General features: G+C 42.3%; 1 protein-coding gene across 1 annotated transcript; it reads right to left on the reverse strand.

Moving 5' to 3' along the window:
* Nucleotides 1–724: 724 nt before the first annotated feature.
* Nucleotides 725–17,330, reverse strand: irak1bp1 (interleukin-1 receptor-associated kinase 1 binding protein 1). The gene is made up of 4 exons (XM_067984935.1): nt 17,002–17,330; nt 7,775–7,840; nt 4,841–4,971; nt 725–2,338 (listed from the first exon to the last, which is right to left on the reverse strand). Exons 1-4 carry the CDS (start codon nt 17,278–17,280, stop codon nt 2,068–2,070), a joined length of 747 nt encoding a protein of 248 aa, XP_067841036.1. The 5' UTR covers nt 17,281–17,330; the 3' UTR covers nt 725–2,067.
* Nucleotides 17,331–19,475: the final 2,145 nt, after the last annotated feature.

The raw sequence follows: 19,475 nt of genomic DNA on the forward strand, positions 1-19,475 counted from the left end.
AAAATTGCCACACAATTAGATTTTAATGGTTGTAGCAATGGAACTCCCCGCTGTGATTTACATGAAGTTGCTGCATTTGCACGTTAATTGACCATTAAACTCACCGCGGAAAGTTAAGTCTAGTTATTAACAGCGCAAGTACTCTTTTAACGACATAATTGTAAATGATTGCCAACCTCTCTTGCCCAGCAAGTGAACAATTATAAGTGTGGTGTCTCATTTCTTCAGGTTGACAAATTTTTAAAAAATGTTCTTACTTTTCCTGTCTGCTTTTTCTCTTAATCCAATCTTTCTTTCCCTCTGTTTCTATTTCTGTACCTGCGTTGATTAATTCACCCAATCTAATTCACCCTGCTCAGTCCTTCCTCTTTATTTCTCAATCCTTTGGTTAAGGAGATACACTGTTTGTCCCATTATTCACGAAGGTCCCAGATTCCCTGTCGCCCTCCCTGTGCCCATTATCAGCTCACACTTGTTAAAACCTAAATGTGCAATTGTAAGTCTACCTGAGCACACCGTGAGATGCCCCAATCAAGCAAAATCTAGCCCATTGGGTAAGAACATTCTTGGGTGTCAGGCCCTCCAAGGTAAGGTGGAGTAGCCTGCTGACAATCACTACCTAGGCACATGCATGAAGATTGACCACCTGAGTGCAGTACTCAAGGGCTGCCAGCAGCTGTGAAACCACAAGAGTGGGTGACTTCAACAAAAGGGGAAAAATACATATTTTCATTTGCCACAGCAGCAGTATGCAAGTGACTAAGAATTTTTAATAATCAAGTGGAGTATTATATAACAAGCCAGGTGTTCAAACTTAAATAAAAACTTAAACAGCACTTGTGCAATGCATTATTTATAGAGCACTGTAGCAAACAGAGGGGCCAGAATAAGTAACACTATTTGCATTGCTATAAAAGATTTAATCATTTTGGTTTCTATCTTTAAAGAAAAGCAGTGTTGAATTCTTGGAAAATGTGAAAGCCTTTCATAATTAATAAAAACAGTTTTACACAATGTCATTATTCATCTCTCCCATTATAACTGTAAAAGTACAATGTGTCGTGTCCTGAAATTGTATCGGTTCTCAATAGTGAACCAGGGAGATATGTTATTCTGACACACTATCCTTCTGACTCAGTGGACTCTGGATATTACAGCGATTGTTAGAAACTACACTCCTCCTTTAACAATGTAGGGGGGTTGAGTTTCCTCAGCCATTACAGCAAACTCCCACCATAACTCTGGCAGGTGTCCAGTGGCATAGCTTGCAAATCGGCCAGGATGTGGATATGCCATGTCCTGGCCTAATTGGCCTTGTAAGGGTGGATCCTCCGCCCACCCCTTACAAATCCAGTGACAATGGAGGAGGTGGTGCCAGGGTCTCCTGTCACTGGGAGTTTCTGGTTCCTCTTATGGGACCTGACACATGTCTGGAGGCGGAAATGCCCAGTGAGATGAGGGAACCCACATTCAGAAGGATACAAGTGGTACCCACTAGCACATAGCACCAGCAAGCTTTACATCTTGAAACAGACTTACACCATCAACTTTAGTTTTCTTCTCCATTTTGTATCAACACAGCAATGAAGATTAAGAGATCAAATGATGGGAAACTGAAATGGCTGAAAAAGATTTGGTAACAATGTGATGCACAAAAATATCATGTAGCCTCAAAGTTGTGTATATGACCAAAAGCTGTGTGAATAACTTTTAGTTCCCAGAGATTTTTAACGTTGATTGCCTCAAGTTGCCGTCAGTTCCATGTTGCTTTGGTTACTGGTGATCATGCTGAATAAGTAGAAACAGCAGGTGCTGTTTTGCATAAGACTGATGGATCCATTTTACCTACATTAAGGAGCATATTAAAAATTAACACCATCACGGATTAAAAAAATACAGCGTTTACATCTCTAGAAAATCTCCACTAAATACAGATACAGGGATTGCCTTCCCCAAATCTGCATTTTATGCACATTTTAAAACATTCATTGGCATCTTTTAGAAATGCAGATTGTTTCCTTATTTGAAAGTATAACTCTTCAATTTGTAAATTCAATAAGGATTTACTTAATTATTCCTTTTTAAATTGTCTTTCGATTTAAGCTCAAAAGTCACAAACACTTTGGAATAAACAGTCACAGATGTGTTGCTAATCTGCTGCTGAAGAGTCAGTGGCCTTGTGTTGTCAGGTGGTGTTGATTCAGAGGCTAGCCCCTCACTCTCCTTGGTTTCTTCTTCCCGGATGATCAAAGGTCTGCCCAGGGATTGGCCAAGCAGTCGGCACACGTCAAATGCTTTACGTCGAGAATTAGCAACAGCTCTAAGACATGCCTGCCGTCTATAAAAAAAAAGAAACTTTGATGTAATTTAATTTTATTCAATGTGTTTTTTAGTTAAAAGACATTTTAGAGCCAGAAGAGGCCAGGCGAGATAAGTTTTAATTTTCTTTTAATCTCAGGAATACTTCTCTTAGCTGCACAAGGAAACCTTAGGCCTCCCTTACCCTGGGCTTACCCCCTCTTCCTTGATTGGATTCCCCTCCTGAAGTCCTCTGATGGACTTCGATTGTGCCAGGGACCGTTCCCGCTGGTTTCCCGCTCGAGTATCTGGTCCTGCCTGATGGCTGGGCAGTAGTTCCTGCTGAGTTGGAGCAGGAGTCCGATCTAGCATATGTAAATGAGGCCCGGGAGCTCAATTCTTGTCACTCGCCCTGGCCCTCCACGCACCGATCCCACCTAGAGTTAAAATCGAGGCACAAGTCTCCAAACTTCCGTAGGAGGGTCTCCGAATTTCCCGCTGAAGTTATGGTGGGAGATCGGTGGAATCTCTGGAGCATCAGTGTAAATGGCCATAGTTTTATTAATTATCTGCCTGTTGTCAAGGCTTCTGGATCAATAAATTCTCCAACTGTACAACAACAGGCTTCACATGCTATTAAAAATTTGTACAATAAGCTTTTCATATCTCCACAATTCCTATGCATGATAAAAATTAAAACCATATTAAAATTGATTTTTTCCTTTGTGACATAGTATGATTCTGTTAATCCTCCAGATGTAAACAAAGCAGCCAGCATGACCTGAAACATTCCCTTTCTAGCCACCCAACCCCAAGGCTTACCCCGCAATTACAGAGTCAGAAAGCCATTTTTCCCTCTACCATGCACCAGTGTGGTCCAACAAGTAATTATTTTGTAAACAGTGTAAAATGACATTTTGCATTTGGTAGGTAAAACGAATTGGCACATAGGAAGGGTTACCAGACGGTCAAAGCCTTTTAGACAGATGATGATGTCTGAGGACACAATAAATCATGACGTTCCAGTGCACTCCTTTTTAAAACTTTGTTAATTACAGTAACTGAATTGACTGAACTTATTACTTGGTTATTACTGGCCAATAAAACCACATTACTTTTCTAATCTCATAAAATTGTTGGTACATGGTAGATGACATCAACATGAAGATAGGGATCATTATTATTGACACCAGTTAGTGGTGCAGACACTTGTATTAGTAGTGTACTGCATAATAGAAAGAAATACTTGTGTTTATGTTGAACATTATCACATCCTCAGTATATCACAACCTACATATGCAGAAATGAAGATTATGCTTGACAAATCTGAAGTGGCGACAGACGTGGTGGATGCGGAAATGCAGTGGATGTGGAAATGCAGTGGATGTGGTGTATATGGACTTTCACAAAGTCTTTGACAAGGTCCAAACAGACCAGTGGAGAAGATTAAGGGGAATGAAATTGGGGGAGGGTAGCAAATGGGATTTAAAAGGTTAGAAGGGAGAAAATTGAGAGTAAGAGTTAGGGGCAGTTTCTCAGAGTGGTTGGAAGTGGGTAACAGTGTTCCATAGGATTCTGTTCTGGGATCACTTTTGTTGACTGTGTATATCAATAATTTGGATTTAGGGCTGTAGGGCGTGCTGTCCAAATTTACAGACAATATTAAACTAGGAGGCATAGTAAATAATTTTGAAAGGAAGCTGCAAAGGGATATTGATAATATGGTGGAATTGGCAAGAAAAAATGGCAGGTGGAATTCAATGTCAATAAATTTAATGGCCTTGTGCAGGATTAGAGACTGCCACGGAGGGTTAACTGTTCCATATCGGTTTGAAGCCAACGCAATCTCAAAGGAACCATACTTACCAACCCCATCTCCAATAAAGCTTGTCACTACTCAATCAGATAGCAGACATGTGGAACAGACTCCCAGAGAAGATAGTTGATTTGGGATCAATTGACACTTTTAAAAGAAAACAGGATCAATATATGTCGAGGAGGGGAGGTTGAGCGATAAACAGATATTAATAGCAGTGCTTGATTTTTATTTTCAAGGGAGAAAATTTAGAGTTCCTTAAAGTAATGGATCAACAAGTGGTAATGGGGAGGAAACCCATGAGAAAACAGTGGATTTTGGATGGAATGGTTTGATGGACTGAATGGCCTTTTTTTCACTCTGCACTTTCTTATATATCATCTTATAAACATCCATGCTAATACACTTATACGGCAATCCTGTTGATATACAAATTCAAAATGTAGTCTGTTTATGGTAATTCGCAATTAAGCTCATAACTGTTATGTGGATTTGTTTTATTAAGGCTTAAGTAATGGTAATATCATCCCATCTACAAGGAACTTCAGTTTCCTGGACACTGAAAAGGCTGAAAGCATGTGGTAAATCAAAGAGAAAAATGAACTGTTCCAGGAATGAATGAGCAATACAAGAAACAATCTAAAACACTTTTCTTGGGACAATTTGTAAAACAATTAAATGTGTCTTGGTCCTGGGTAACATAATGCATAAAGTAGACCACGTTACCTGATGTTTTCCACAGCTTCGGTTGTGTGGTAGAACTGAGGTGAACCAATGATGACAGAACTGTCTAGTTTCTCGACTAACAGGTTACACAAATTCTCCATCTGGCCAAAGTCACTGAATATAATACAGACCTAGGGAAGGGAAAAACATATAAGTCCTTTAGAAAAAAATGCAAAGAACTTTTGGACTTTGGCTGGGTTGATAATTCATTAACCAGAAATATAATTCTTTGCAACAGAAGTAGTTCTTCTAATTTTCTCTCTCCAATTCCTTTTTGAAGAACACAATTACAAATTGCCAGTGTTATTGCTAGTTTAGCCGACAGGGTGCTTATGCAGGTTGATGCCTGTTTTTGCCCCACCAGATAAGAAATGCAGAAACATATCAGGTTCCCTCCCATATGTAGGAGTCACATTTGGATGTCTTCAAATTTTTGAGTGGGCTGTCCATAAATTACTAATGTAAACTAGACATCAAAAGACTATTTTTAAATAAAAGATATTTTCCATTTACTTTTCTGTTTTATGACATTATTAAGATTTTCAACTAATTTTCTTGATCAGTAAAACATAAATCATAGAATCTTACAGCACAGAAGGAGGCCATTCGGCCCATCGTGCCTGTGCCGGCTCTCTGAAAGAGCTATCCAATTAGTCCCACTCTCCTGCACACAAAGGGTGGTAGAAGTTTGGAACTCTCTTCCGCAAACGGCAATTGATGCGAGCTCAATTGCTAATTTTAAATCTGAGATAGCTTTTTGCCAACCAAAGGTATTAAGGGATATGGGCCAAAGGCAGGTACATGGAGTTAGATCACAGATCAGCCATGATTTTATCAAATGGTGGAGCTGACTCAAGGGGCTGAATGGCCTACTCCTGTTCCTATGTTCCTTTCCCCATAGCCCTGCAAATTTTTCCCTTTCAGGTATTTATCCAATTCCCTTTTGAAAGTTACTATTGAATCTACTTCCACCACCCTTTCAGGCAGTGCATTCCAGATCATTACAAGTCGCTGTGTAAAAAAAATTCTCCTCATCTCCCCACTGGTTCTTCTGCCAATTATCTTAAATCTGTGTCCTATTGCAAACAGGAAACAGTATCTCCTTGTTTACTCTATCAAAACCCTTCTATTAAATCTCCCCTTAACCTTCTCTGCTGTAAGGAGAACAATCCCAGATTCTCCAGTCTTTCCACACAAGAATGGGCCAATTAGGCAAGATGTTGGGAGCCAACTGTCTCCCGGGAAACTGTCTCCTGGTGACGGTCAACGACTTCATAAGAGGAGAGAAAAAGGAGAAGAACAACAGGGAAAGGAAATGTATTGGGCGGCCCTGGAAAATAATTATATCCCATAAATAATCCCATCCCCTATCCTGTCTCCTGGTTGGTTTTGGACTTAGCAAATATTTGATGTCAGATGCAGATGGGACTCAAACTCACACTCTGTCTTAAATACAAGTTTAAGACTAAATCTCAACATTCATGGATGATGGAGTGCAGGCTAACAGTTTCTTTGCAGGGAGGGAGTAAAAATTTGTGTAAAATTTGCTCTCATGCATGTCTGTTTCCTTGTTACAGAACAACACCACTAGGGACCTATGACAAGGTCTCTCACTCGCTCTTCAAGATAGAGTGCATGGAGATCCTAAAGATGGGAGGAAAAAAATCTGTCTGCTTTACACAAACACTAGATGCTAAGTTTGGCTCAGTTGGTAGCACTGTCATCTCCGGGTCAGAAGGTTGTGGTTCCAAGCCTCACTCCAGGACTTTGAGCACATAATCTAGGCTGATACTTCAGTGAAGTACTGAGGGACTGTTGCATAGCCAGAGGTGCTGTCTTTATGTTGAACTAAGTCTGTTTGCTCAAGCGTACATACAAGATCCTATGGCACAATTTGAAGAGCAGAGTTCGCCTGCTGACTTGGCCAACATTGCTTTCCCCAGCCAACACCAATAAAAAGATACACATACACTAGGTGTCCCAGAGTGACAGGACTTGGGTTCTCCCTGGTAACTCCCTATAAATTAGCTTTTGATCTCAGCTAGATTTTCTGGATAAGGCACTTCCCTCTTTAAATCATATCAGAGAGGCTGCCAATCTATGTCACTATTGAGCATCATCTAGTGACTGGTACGAAAACAGCACCCAGTGCCAGAGGCCGAGAAGTTGCCAACCATTCTTCTTGGTTAGTTATTGGTGTGTGGATGTAGAGATAATGAGGCCAATATTCCTTTTTCTTTGTGCACGGGTTACATTTATTTCCCAGGTGCAAAGCGGAGGAAAAAGGGGGAGACCCACAATGTCAGGTCTCTGCCCTTTTCTGTTGACCACATACTTGTGGGGGTTTCCCAGAGAAGGGATGACCACAATTAGTAGGCCTTACTGCTTGCTCCCAAAACCCCTTCAGACCAGAGGGTCTGAGGAGGGAGTAGGAAGTCCTTAAGACCTAAAAATGTAAGTCCTTTTTTTATATAAAAAAAGGAGTCAGCTGAATGGTCATTGTAGACGGAAGCCCTCCAGCTGCTGTTTTTTGGTCAGCAGCTAGAAGGGCCGGAAGCTGGTAGCCATTACCATTGCTGCAAGCCTCTTAGGTGGCTGGGGGGGGGCGGGGGAAGGAAAGCCAGCCTTCATAACTTTCTGGAAAACAAATTAAAGTAGCCACCTAAACAGATTAAAAGCTACAACCTCCAGTAACTGGCCTGAAGTTTACACAAACATAGATTAAAGCATTCAGGCAAACCCACATTAATAGGATGGTACATTTCCAATATTACATTTGTAACTGATTTAAATTAATTACATTCAACAATCATCCACTCCTTTTCAATGAAACCAAAAACTGACGGTAAAAAATGTAATTAACCTAATGCTAAGGGCATAGTCTATATGCAGTATTTTCTTTCAAGTTTATGAAAGGTTAGAACTGAGTAGTACCTCTGCTTCCATCTGATAGGCATTTTCAACTCGCCGAATATCCTTAGTCACTGTAATATTGTCCTCCTAGAACATTAACAAATCATTTGAAAACAAGTATTTAATAAAGAAGTATTAGTATGAAAAATGCAGTAGTGTAGGATTACACCTGGGGAGAATAAAATCATTGCCCCACTAAGCAGACCTTATTGCGAGGAGACAGCAATCTCTATGTCCCGCTGGGTAATAGAACCATAGAAAAGATACAGCACAGAAGGGGGCCATTCGGCCCATCGTGTCCGCGCTAGCTCAAAGAACAACCAGGTGCCCATTCTAATCCCACCTTCCAGCACCCGGTCCGTAGCCCTGCAGCTTACAGCACTTAAGGTGCAGGTCCAGGTACTTTTTAAAAGAGTTGAGGGTCCCTGCCTCCACCACCAATTTGGGCAACGAATTCCATACACCCACCATCCTCTGGGTAATAGAAGGCATTTATTTCAATTCAGCATGAACAGGATTCATGATGTCAGAAACCACAATTTCTGCTAACAGTGAAACCAAGCTGTGACGTGAACCCCTGGTGGAGTGGGGGGAGGAAGTTTGGACCCGAGGATTTTCCAGGTATGTGCTTTCCCCAACTACAAGGGAAATACACACCTGGAGTCCTGCCCTGCTGAGGACAAGACTTCAATTTTTTTCATTCCTCTTCTTGGGTGATAACCCATCATGGGGTGCAACTACAACTTACAATATAGCACATTTAACATAGAAAAACATCAAGGTGCAATCAGACAAAAATGGACACTGAGCCAAAGAAGAAAATATTGGGAGGGCTTGGTCAAAGAGCTGGCATTAAGGAGGGTCTTAAAGGAGCAGATGGAGGTGGAGAGGCAGAGGGATTTAGGGAGGGAATTCCAGAGTATAGGGTTTAGGCAGCTGAAGGCAGGATGAAGGAAGAGGGGATGCACAAGAAGCCAGAGTCAGAGCAACGGAGATTTATGGGGGATAGGGTTGTAGGACTGGAGGAGGTTACAAAGATAGGGAGCGGCAAGACCACAAAGGAATTTAAACACAAGGTTGAGAATTTAAATGGGAGGCGTTGAGGCATCGGGAACCCAATGTAGATTAGTCAAGAATGGAGTGATGGGACAGCAGGACATGGTGTGAAATAGAATACAAGCAGCAGAGCTTTGGATAAGCTGAGGTTGACAAGAGTGTGGAGGATGGGAGGTCAACTCGGTTGTGACAAAAGCACGGATGAGAGTTTCAGCAGCAGATGGGCAACATTACGGAGGTGGAAGTAGGTGCTCTTTGGAGAGGATACTGGGTTGGAAGCTCAGCTTGGCATTTAATAGGATGTGGAGGTTGCGAACAGTCTGGTTCAACTTGAGACTGTGGCAAAGGTATGGAGCATGTGACGGGGGCCAAAGACAATGGCTTCAGTCTTCCCAACGTTTAAGTGGAGGAAATTGCAGCTCATCGAAGACTGGATGTCGGACAAGCAACCTTACAGCACAGAGGCAGTGAAGGGGTCGAAAGAGGTGGTGGAGAGGTAGAGCTGGGAAGCTGACCACATATCTTTAGATGATATCACCAAGGGACAGCATGCATACGAGGAAGAGGCCAAGGACAGATCTTTGGGAGACTCCAGAGGTAATGGTGCGGGAAGAGAAACCATGTTCTGGCTACAAATGGGTAAGTGACTAGAACCAAGTGAGAGTAGTCTCACTGAGCTGGGCAATGTAGGAGAGGTATTGGAGGGGGATGGTATGATCAAACATGTCAAAGGCTGTGGAGAGGTCGAGAAGGGATAGTGCACCAGTCACAGAGGATGTTATTTGTGATTGATTAGAGCCGTTTCAGTGCTGTGGCAGAGCAGAAAGCGGATTGGAGAAATTCAAACGTGGAATTGCAGAATATATGAGCACAGATTTGGGAGGTGACAAAATGTTAAAGGACTTTGGAGACAAAAGGGAAGTTGGAGATGGGGAAGTAGTTTGCAAGGAGGTTTTTTCTGAGGAGAGGAGTAACGACGGCTGTTTTGAAAGGGACGAGACTGTACCCAAGGAGAGGGAACCATTTACAATGTCTGCTAGCATGGGAACCAGGAAGGGAAGTTGAGTGTCAGCAGTTTAATGGGATAAGGGTCGAGAGAGCAGGAAGTGCTCTTATGGATGAGGTGAGCTCAGAGAGGGCATGAGGGGAGACAGGAGAGAAACTAGAGAAAGACATGGGATTAGGGCTAGGGCAGGGCTGAGCCTGCCTGGGGGAAGGTTTCGCTTGGTGGGCAAGAGGAAAGGGGGACCAGCAGAGGCAGCTGAACAGATGGTCTTATTCTTAAACAAAAAAGTCCACGAGCTTCTCACACTTGTTGTTGGAGGGGACAGGAGCGAAGGGTTTAAGGAGACAGTTGGCGGTGGGGAAAAACAACCAGTGATTATTTTTGCTGTCCAGGGTGATCCTGGAGTAGTGGGCGGTTTTGGCAGAGGAGAGTGAGGCCTGCTAGTGCTTGATGTGGCTAAATCAGTTACACTCAAGTCTACACCTCTTGGATTGAGGGAGCGAAGATGGGAAATTATCAGAACAGGAGAGAGTAAATATTTTACTGGGGACAAGGGCTTCAAAGCTTGTTTCTATTGCTGATTCTCCTCCCCTCAGAGGTTGACTGCAGTGCTCCACTGCTACTCCAGTGGAGAAAAGTTAACTCAGCACTAAGCAGAGATTGAGTCTGAGGCCTTCTTGGTCTGTATGGCCCAGTACCACACCATGAGGATTATTTTTCCACTGGGGAGCAAGTTCAGTTTCAAAACAAACACTTTAAACGTTTAAAGCAAAGTTAAAGTTTACTTTGGATGGGTTTAACATTACTGGAACTAGCTCAGAGAAATTAAGCGTGGTTAGCATTCACTGTTAATTTTCCCTTAGTTGCATAAAATGTTCACAGAAATGTTAATCAATATGGTTGTTGAGCACAAACTGACATTCTGAATGATAATGAAATGGGATGCTCACTGCCCACATGAAAGTGGGCCCCTAAGTTTTTACAATACACTATTATGGTTTCTAGTAATAATCAATTTATCCTTGGCCCTCTCATCTACATGCTACCCCTCAGCAACGTTATCGACCAGCAAGGGGTCAGCTGGCGATACCCAGATCTATTTTCCACCTCTTCCCTCGATCCCACATCTACGTCTGTACTGTCAGACTGCCCGTTTGGTACTGTTGTGAATGAGTCAAAATTTCCAACTGAAGCTATTGTATTCACAACCGTAATAAACTCTACTCCCTTGCCATTCACTTAATAGCCCTTCCTGGCCAATCGCTCAGGCTGAATCAGGCCTGTGTGAAACCTTGGCACCCTTTTTGACCCAGAAATAAGACTGAAATTCCACTTCCTATCCATCAGCAAGACTGCTTACTTCAACCTCCATAATATCGCCTGTCTCCTCCCCACCTCACTCCCATTGGCAGCAAAATTCTTATTTATTGGGGTAGAAATCGTTCGGAGCGGTGAAGCAACACTCCTCGCCGCTCCACAGAGTTAAACTAACCTACTAACTTAGTGCGGTCTTTTCGTCAGCCACTTCCTCTAATAGGAAGCAGAGAAGAGCCCAGTATCAGTTCAGGTGAAGCTAGGACCCTGGGAAAAGCGAAAGGATTGATCTCTCCCCTCAACCAATCAGATCGCAGTATTTTTGACAAGCTGCGTTCACTGTTTGTGCCAGCTTGGAATATGAAAACCAGGAAGTGAAAGGTACAACATTTTAAATCAAATTTTTTTGTTTTAAATGACCAAAAACTATTAAAATAGGAGTAATGAGACTCCACATTTTTGAAAGTTAATTTTTAGTTGTTTGACAGTCATTAAGACTTACCGCGCTGTTAAAACTTAGTTTAGAACTGTATTTTTAAGTGTACCTATCTGTTGGCGTAATCAGTTACTTTCCAGCTGGGCAGATAAGCAAGTTTGCACTTTTTCATTGATTTCTCTGATTGCAGCATGCAATGTCCCTTTAATTCGGAGCTGTCGTCTCGCCGGCGAACCACGAGGAGCAAGTTCCGGATTTCCATGTTTCACTGCGCATGTGTGAACGCCAGAACTTGCTCCTCCATTTCGCCACTAACAACGGAGAGCACTGTTGAGCTCTCTGTTATTTCAGGAGCAATTTCTGCCCCAATATTCAGAGAGGAATTTCCCAGATTCCACCCCCCCCCTCAAATTGGCCTGGATTTTTAATCTGTTTTTTTGCCTGTGTCCAGGAGATCACATGGTTTTGGGTGGGGTGGAGAATGTATATATTAAAGACAAAATTCCTCTAATGCCCTCTTGCTAGCCTACCATCCTCTACCCATCACAAACTCCAACTTGTCCAAAATTCAGCCGCCTGTATCCTGTTTCACACTAAGTCCTGTTCACCCATTACTCCATTCTTGCTGAGCTGCATTGGTTCCACAGCCTCACACCACTCTAACGCTGGAACCTATTCCAGTCTTTTGTTCCCTCCCACACCCTTCGGTCCTCTGATTCACACCTTGTACCCCAACATTAGTGGAACAGCCTCCAGCTAACTCAGCCCCAATCTCTGGAATTCCATCCCTAAAATCCATCTTTTTAACCATGTTTTTCATCACCTCTCCTAACTCCTCCATCGTAGCTCAGAATCTGTTCATCTTATTATTTTCTTATTCTCACCAATTCCATACCTTCACTGTTGTTGATACAGATTCAGTATTAGTATTGGAACATTCATAATTTAACATTTTCACCATTGCAGATCGCAATTTTACAGATTTGTACACATTATGACAGTTGTGGTAACACCAAGTACCTGCTGATGGCACTGTTGAACTGTTAGAAGCCACAATTTTCAGCATGTCACCATCAGAAACGTAGTGCTTTTTTGTGACTGTTCCTTGCAAGTTTACATTTTGTCATTACAGTGTCCACATATGTGGTGGAGTCTATATAGCATTATTCATGCAAATAATATAACGCATCATTTCGAGGATCACACTCTAAATACCTACTCAGAATAGGCAATCGCTTTCACAAACTCTCGGGAGGAGAAAAGATCATTACATTGAGATCACTGGATAAAAGTCAACTAAAATTAAGATCTTAACCACATTACACTCAATAGTCTGTATGATGCAGCCAATTTCTTCAAATACAAATAACACAAGATTTTGGACAGAGGTTTGCAAGTCACCCTGCCAAATATCTCCCCAGTGTATCAATAATACCCACAGCTGCTGAGCATCAGGGAGATATCAGTAGTGACATTTATGATGACCAAAAGTAATAGTGCATCCTGTATTTGTGGTTTTGCAATTACTAAGTGATATACATTTAAAAATAAGTCAAATTTTTAAATAAAGCTAGTGAATTTCTCATGGCGCTGCTCATGATGAAATGGGCTGGGTCTTAAAGTACTGAGTGTAGGTGCGCTGGAAGGGACTGGGTTGTGAAAGCACTGAGATCAGGGAGAGCCCTGGGGGATATGGAGACTGTGGAGTGGAGTGAGCATGATTCAAGTATGGCCACCACAGCTCTTGGGAAGATGTTGAGTTGGACACACCTGCTTTTATTGCATCAAAATCCTGAAGTTTTGGAACAAAATATTTTGTGTTACGTTTTTGAGCCATTCTTGATGGTAAATATCACCAAAACTAATATTAGGCTAAACCCCAGGAAAAAAACTCAGTCTCTCAAGTTAAAGATACTGGTACAGTGAAGTCTGCAACAAAAAATCTCCTCCTCCTTTCTGTTTCTACTCATTCACTTGTTTCTCTTTCTCTCCTGGCTTCTCAACCTGCCAACTCACTCATCCGCTTTATCCCAAGTAGTTCTCTACTTTTTAGCCTCTTGTGCTTTCAGCTCATCCTGCTTGCCATGATTGTTGTCTCATACTGTAATTGCTAACTTTAACCTTTGAGTTTTCCAGGGATTTACAAATTTGTACAGACAATTCTAGGAGTAAGAATATAGCATTCAAAATTGCTTTTTTAAAAAAAGGTTTTGTTTTGTTACTTTTATCAATAAAAAATTTAGGTGGTGAAAAATTCAAACCAGCATTACAAAATTATTTTGCCACTTGATTTGTCTGGTACAAATGTTATTTGCCAGGTTGTGATTTCAAGAAAAATGAATAATTTCATGCTTACTCCTCTTTAATAGTCATCGTGATCTCATCATTGATGCAGGTTCACTGCATTGTCAATAGACAGTTCATTATTATGTCACTTTTAACTAGATGACTATTAATAACGCAGCCGACCTGCATCCACGAGGAGGCCACAAATCGTCGCTGCCACTAGACGCACTGGTACAAATGTGACCGATGTTGGTGTGTCTCACTCTCAGGATGCTAATTTAGCCCAATTACAGTATTAACCCGAGCTCTTTTCCGTGGGAGGAGAATTAGTAATAAGGGGAAAAAAGAAAGATTTGCATTTATATAGTGCGTTTCACAACCTTAGGACGTCTCAAAATGCTTTACAGCCAATTAAGTACTTTTTTGAAATGTAGTCACTGTTGTAATGTAGGAAAGGCGGCAGCTAATTTGCACGCAGCAAGGTCCCACAAACAGCAATGTGATAATCATCAGATAATCTGTTTTTTTAGTGATGTTGGTTGAGGGATAAATATTGGTCAGGACACCGGGTTAAGAACTCCCCTGCTTTTCTTCAAAATAGTGCCACAGGATCTTTTACTTCCACCTGAGGGAAGACGGGGCATCGGTTTAACACCTCATCCAAAAGAGGGCACCTCGGACAACGCAGTACCGCACTGAAACGTCAACCCAGATTATGCGCTGAAGTCCCTGGAGTAGAAATTGAACCCACGACCTTCTGATTCAGAGGCGAGAGCACTACCACGAAAGAGTGCAGAGTTCTCGCCCACCCCTCCCTGTTGGGAATATATATATATATATCAGGAATTTGGGTGCAGCCAATATTCGCTTCCAGCGATCGAACCTGTAATCAATAATCTGTATTGAGTGTAATGCAATGAGACACCCCAGTCATTATGTACAATGTGTTCATTGAACTGTACTTGATGTAACCTGCAAATTGTATAATCTGTATTGTGTACGTTTGGAATGTGATATGACAACTGTATTGTATGTTTTGCTGCAAATTTTATGAATAAAGTATATACTTTATGAAAAAAAAATCAAAGCTGCCCGCCGGAAGCGCGCACTCCTAACATTAACCAGTACCAAGGGCGCACCTCCCAATCGCCCCCCTCACAGATGAATGTGGAGATGCCGGTGATGGACTGGGGTGTACAAATGTAAGGAATCTTACAACACCAGGTTATAGCCCAACAGTTTTATTTGAAAATCACAAGCTTTCGGAGGCTTTCTCCTTCGTCAAGTGAGTGTTGGATTCCTTCAAAGTTACCGCATATATAGTCAGAGAACATATATATATGCGGTAACTTTGAAGGAATCCAACACTCACCTGACGAAGGAGGTAAGCTCCTAAAGCTTGTGATTTTCAAATAAATCTGTTGGACTATAACCTGGTGTTGTAAGATTCCTTACATCTCACAAATGATGGGAGGTTAGGGAGGAAATTGCGGGTCCCCTAGCAGAGATATTTGAATCATCGACAGCTACAGGTGAGGTGCCTGAAGATTGGAAGGTAGCAAATGTTGTGCCTTTGTTTAAGAAGGGCGGCAAGGAAAAGCCTGGGAACTACAGACCGGTGAGCCTGACATCTGTGGTGGGTAAGTTGTTAGAGGGTATTCTGAGAGACAGGATCTACAGGCATTTGGAGAGGCAGGGACTGATTAGGAACAGTCAGCATGGTTTTGTGAGAGGAAAATCATGTCTCACGAATTTGATTGAGTTTTTTGAAGGGGTAACCAAGAAGATAGATGAGGGCTGTGCAGTAGACATGGTCTACATGGACTTTAGCAAAGCCTTTGACAAGGTACCGCATGGTAGGTTGTTACATAAGGTTAAATCTCACGGGATCCAAGGTGAGGTAGCCAATTGGATACAAAATTGGACTGACGACAGAAGACAGAGGGTGGTTGTAGAGGGTTGTTTTTCAAACTGGAGGCCTGTGACCAGCGGTGTGCCTCAGGGATCGGTGCTGGGTCCGCTGTTATTTGTTATTTATATTAATGATTTGGATGAGAATTTAGGAGGCATGGTTAGTAAGTTTGCAGATGACACCAAGATTGGTGGCATTGTGGACAGTGAAGAAGGTTATCTAGGATTGCAACGGGATCTTGATAAATTGGGCCAGTGGGCCGATGAATGGCAGATGGAGTTTAATTTAGATAAATGTGAGGTGATGCATTTTGGTAGATTGAATCGGGCCAGGACCTACTCCGTTAATGGTAGGGCGTTGGGGAGAATTATAGAACAAAGAGATCTAGGAGTACAGGTTCATAGCTCCTTGAAAGTGGAGTCACAGGTGGATAGGGTGGTGAAGAAGGCATTCGGCATGCTTGGTTTCATTGGTCAGAACATTGAATACAGGAGTTGGGATGTCTTGTTGAAGTTATACAAGACATTAGTAAGGCCACACTTGGAATACTGTGCACAGTTCTGGTCACCCTATTATAGAAAGGATATTATTAAACTAGAAAGAGTGCAGAAAAGATTTACTAGGATGCTACCGGGACTTGATGGTTTGACTTATAGGGAGAGGTTAGATAGACTGAGACTTTTTTCCCTGGAGAGTAGGAGGTTTAGGGGTGATCTTATAGAAGTTTATAAAATAATGAGGGGCATAGATAAGGTAGATAGTCAAAATCTTTTCCCAAAGGTAGGGGAGTCTATAACGAGGGGTCATAGATTTAAGGTGAGAGGGGAGAGATACAAAAGAGTCCAGAGGGGCAATTTTTTCACTCAAAGGGTGGTGAGTGTCTGGAACGAGCTGCCAGAGGCAGTAGTAGAGGCGGGTACAATTTTGTCTTTTAAAAAGCATTTGGACAGTTACATGGGGAAGATGGGTATCGAGGGATATGGGCCAAGTGCAGGAAATTGGGACTAGCTTAGTGGTATAAACTGGGCGACATGGACATGTTGGGCCGAAGGGTCTGTTTCCATGTTGTAAACTTCTATGATTCTATGAGGCAGAGACAGGTGATGTGAGGAGGTCTGCGACCTTAGGAAGCTCACACCTAACGGTCCCGGTCCGGTCCCTCCCCCAAATCATCCCTCACTATCAGCGACGACGAATGTTGGCGATCCTCGGGCGCCTCCCGCCCCCGCTCCGCTTACCCGGACTCCGTGTCCGCGGACGCTCTGCACGATGTAGTCCAGCCGCCGGTTCACGCTGCACTTGGCCTGAGCCACCGCTTCCTTGCTGCTCGACACCAGCACGTAGACCCGCGCCCGATTCGGCGGCGCCGACACCTCGGCCGAGGCGCTCACCTGCACCTCTCGCTCACCCTGGGCCTTCGTTCCGCCGCGCTCGGGTTTGGGCCTCGACCGTTTGGTGTTCTCTTGATCCGGATCCGACCACAGGGCCGCGAAGGCTTGAGCCGGACTTATTTCCATGGTTACCAGCCGGCGCACAAAATGGGGGACCGGCGCTCTGCTGCTATGGCAACGGGCGCGGGGGCGGGGGGGGGGGGGATTGTGCCCGGGCGCGCATGCGCAGACACATCTGCTGTGTCTTTCAGTGGAGCCAGATTCCCGCGCGCCAAACATTGATGAAGGAATGAATGAAAACCAAAATATTGCAGATGATGGAAATCTGAACCCCTCTCCCCCCCAGAAAATGCTGCAATCACTCAGCTAGCCTTGGTGTTGACCTGATTTTTTTTCTTCTACTAGGCTCCTGGACCCTGCTCTGCTTTGCCAGTTTTTCATGCTTCCCTTTTCATCCACCTATCTCCCAAATCCTTCAATGATTCACATACACTCTGTTTATTATGGATGTCTTTTATTATTTGATTTCTCTTATGCCTCCTGTTTTCTCATACCTCCATTATTTCTGTCTTTTAACTACCTCCTGGTTTTCGCTTAAGCACTTTACAGGACTATCGCCTTTCCCCTTGTTTTCCTTTTTAAATGCTGTTCATCTACAATATCTTCTAGTTCTGATGGAGGGTCCAAACCTGAAACGTTAACGTGTCTGTTGTCTGCACAGATGCTGCCTGACCTGCTGAGTGTTTCTAGCATTTTCTATTTTTGTTTTTGATAATAGAGAATGAATGGTTCCTTTATGCATGGTTTGCACTGCTCTCTGCCATCATGCAATGCAACATTTTTCTCATCGCACATTCTTGAAAATATTTTGAGGGTGTTTAACATGTAAAATAATGATCATGTTGGAAACTGGTACTTTTACACACTGGGTTGTAAGGCTGTGAAATTCCCAACTGAAGTTAGTGATTGAAGCAGAGACTGTGTCGACATTTAAGAATAGGTTAAATAAGGTGGTTGAAGGAAAGGAGGGTAAAGGAATATGGGAACAGGGTAGGCACATGGGATTTGTGTGTAGGAGAAATATCAACACAGACTGGTTGGGCTGAATAACCTGTTTCCATGTAATTTCTATGTAATTCACCAGTGATAAAATCCTAGTCCTATCGAGTCTAATTTGTTTGAAATGAGGCTTGTGCACTGTCAACCAAATAATATACTGGGTTTATTTGTTTAAATTGGTTTGAAATTATTGGCACTTTTAATCCTCCCCCAAATACTTTTCCTTGCTCTCCAAGAAACAAGGAGATTCTTTTAGACATTTATCACATTTTAGTAGAGGCAGTTTTAGTAATATAACATGGAAAGTGATAACTTTCATTTAATGGAGAAGTTAAAAACCTTGCAGGGATAAAAGTTATTTGTAAATGTGCTCGAGTGAAAACTCCAACTTTGTGGAGGAGTGATTGATGGATTGAATTGTCTGAAGTAAGGCTTTTATCTTGATAAATTGAAGTATGTAAAAGGAAGATTTGTGCTTTTGGTTGCGGAAGGAAGGCAAGAGGAGTTTGAAGGAGGAAGTCTGTAAATAGAAGTTTGTTGACAGAAGAATGTTTAGAATGTGAGTGTGTTGAAGAATATGCCCAACGTTAACTGGAAAAGAGAAACACAAGACTGCTGAAGGGCCGAGAAGAAAACTACAGGCTATTTGCTGAAGATCCATGGTGCAGGCTGAAGACACATATTGTAATCCTCAAAATCGAATATGACTGAGTTATGTTAAATCAGATCTAGATAATTGCTATAATTTCAAAGTTAAGTTTGTGATGATTATGTTAATAGTTGGGTTATCCTTGATTACACAGATGTAGTGAAATAAAGTAGCTGTTAGTAACTATTTAGTCCTTGTTAACTTTAGAGTGAGCTGACAGTTAAATAGGTTTAACCATGCTTTATTTAATTTCTGCTGATAACCAAACTTTTTTTGAGTTGTTTCATGTAAGATAACAAGCCAATTTAGGCATCACAAACGAAAACTCCAGAAATTACCGATGTATTATATCCATACAGGATGCAAAGAGGTGAGTAAATAACTGGACTGCATAAATATATATTTTTCATTCATTCTTGGGATATGGATTTTGCTAGCTAGGCCAGCATTTATTACCCATTCCTAGTTTCCCTTGAGAAGGTGGTGATGAGCCGCCTTCTTGAACCGCTGCAGTCTGTGTGGTGAAGGTACTCTAGCAGTGCAGATAGGTAGGGAGTTCCAGGATTTTGACCCAGCGACGATGAAGGAACGGCGATATATTTCCAAGTCAGGA

This window comes from Heptranchias perlo, chromosome 5 (genome assembly GCF_035084215.1).
Source record: "Heptranchias perlo isolate sHepPer1 chromosome 5, sHepPer1.hap1, whole genome shotgun sequence".
Classification (NCBI taxonomy): domain Eukaryota; kingdom Metazoa; phylum Chordata; class Chondrichthyes; order Hexanchiformes; family Hexanchidae; genus Heptranchias; species Heptranchias perlo.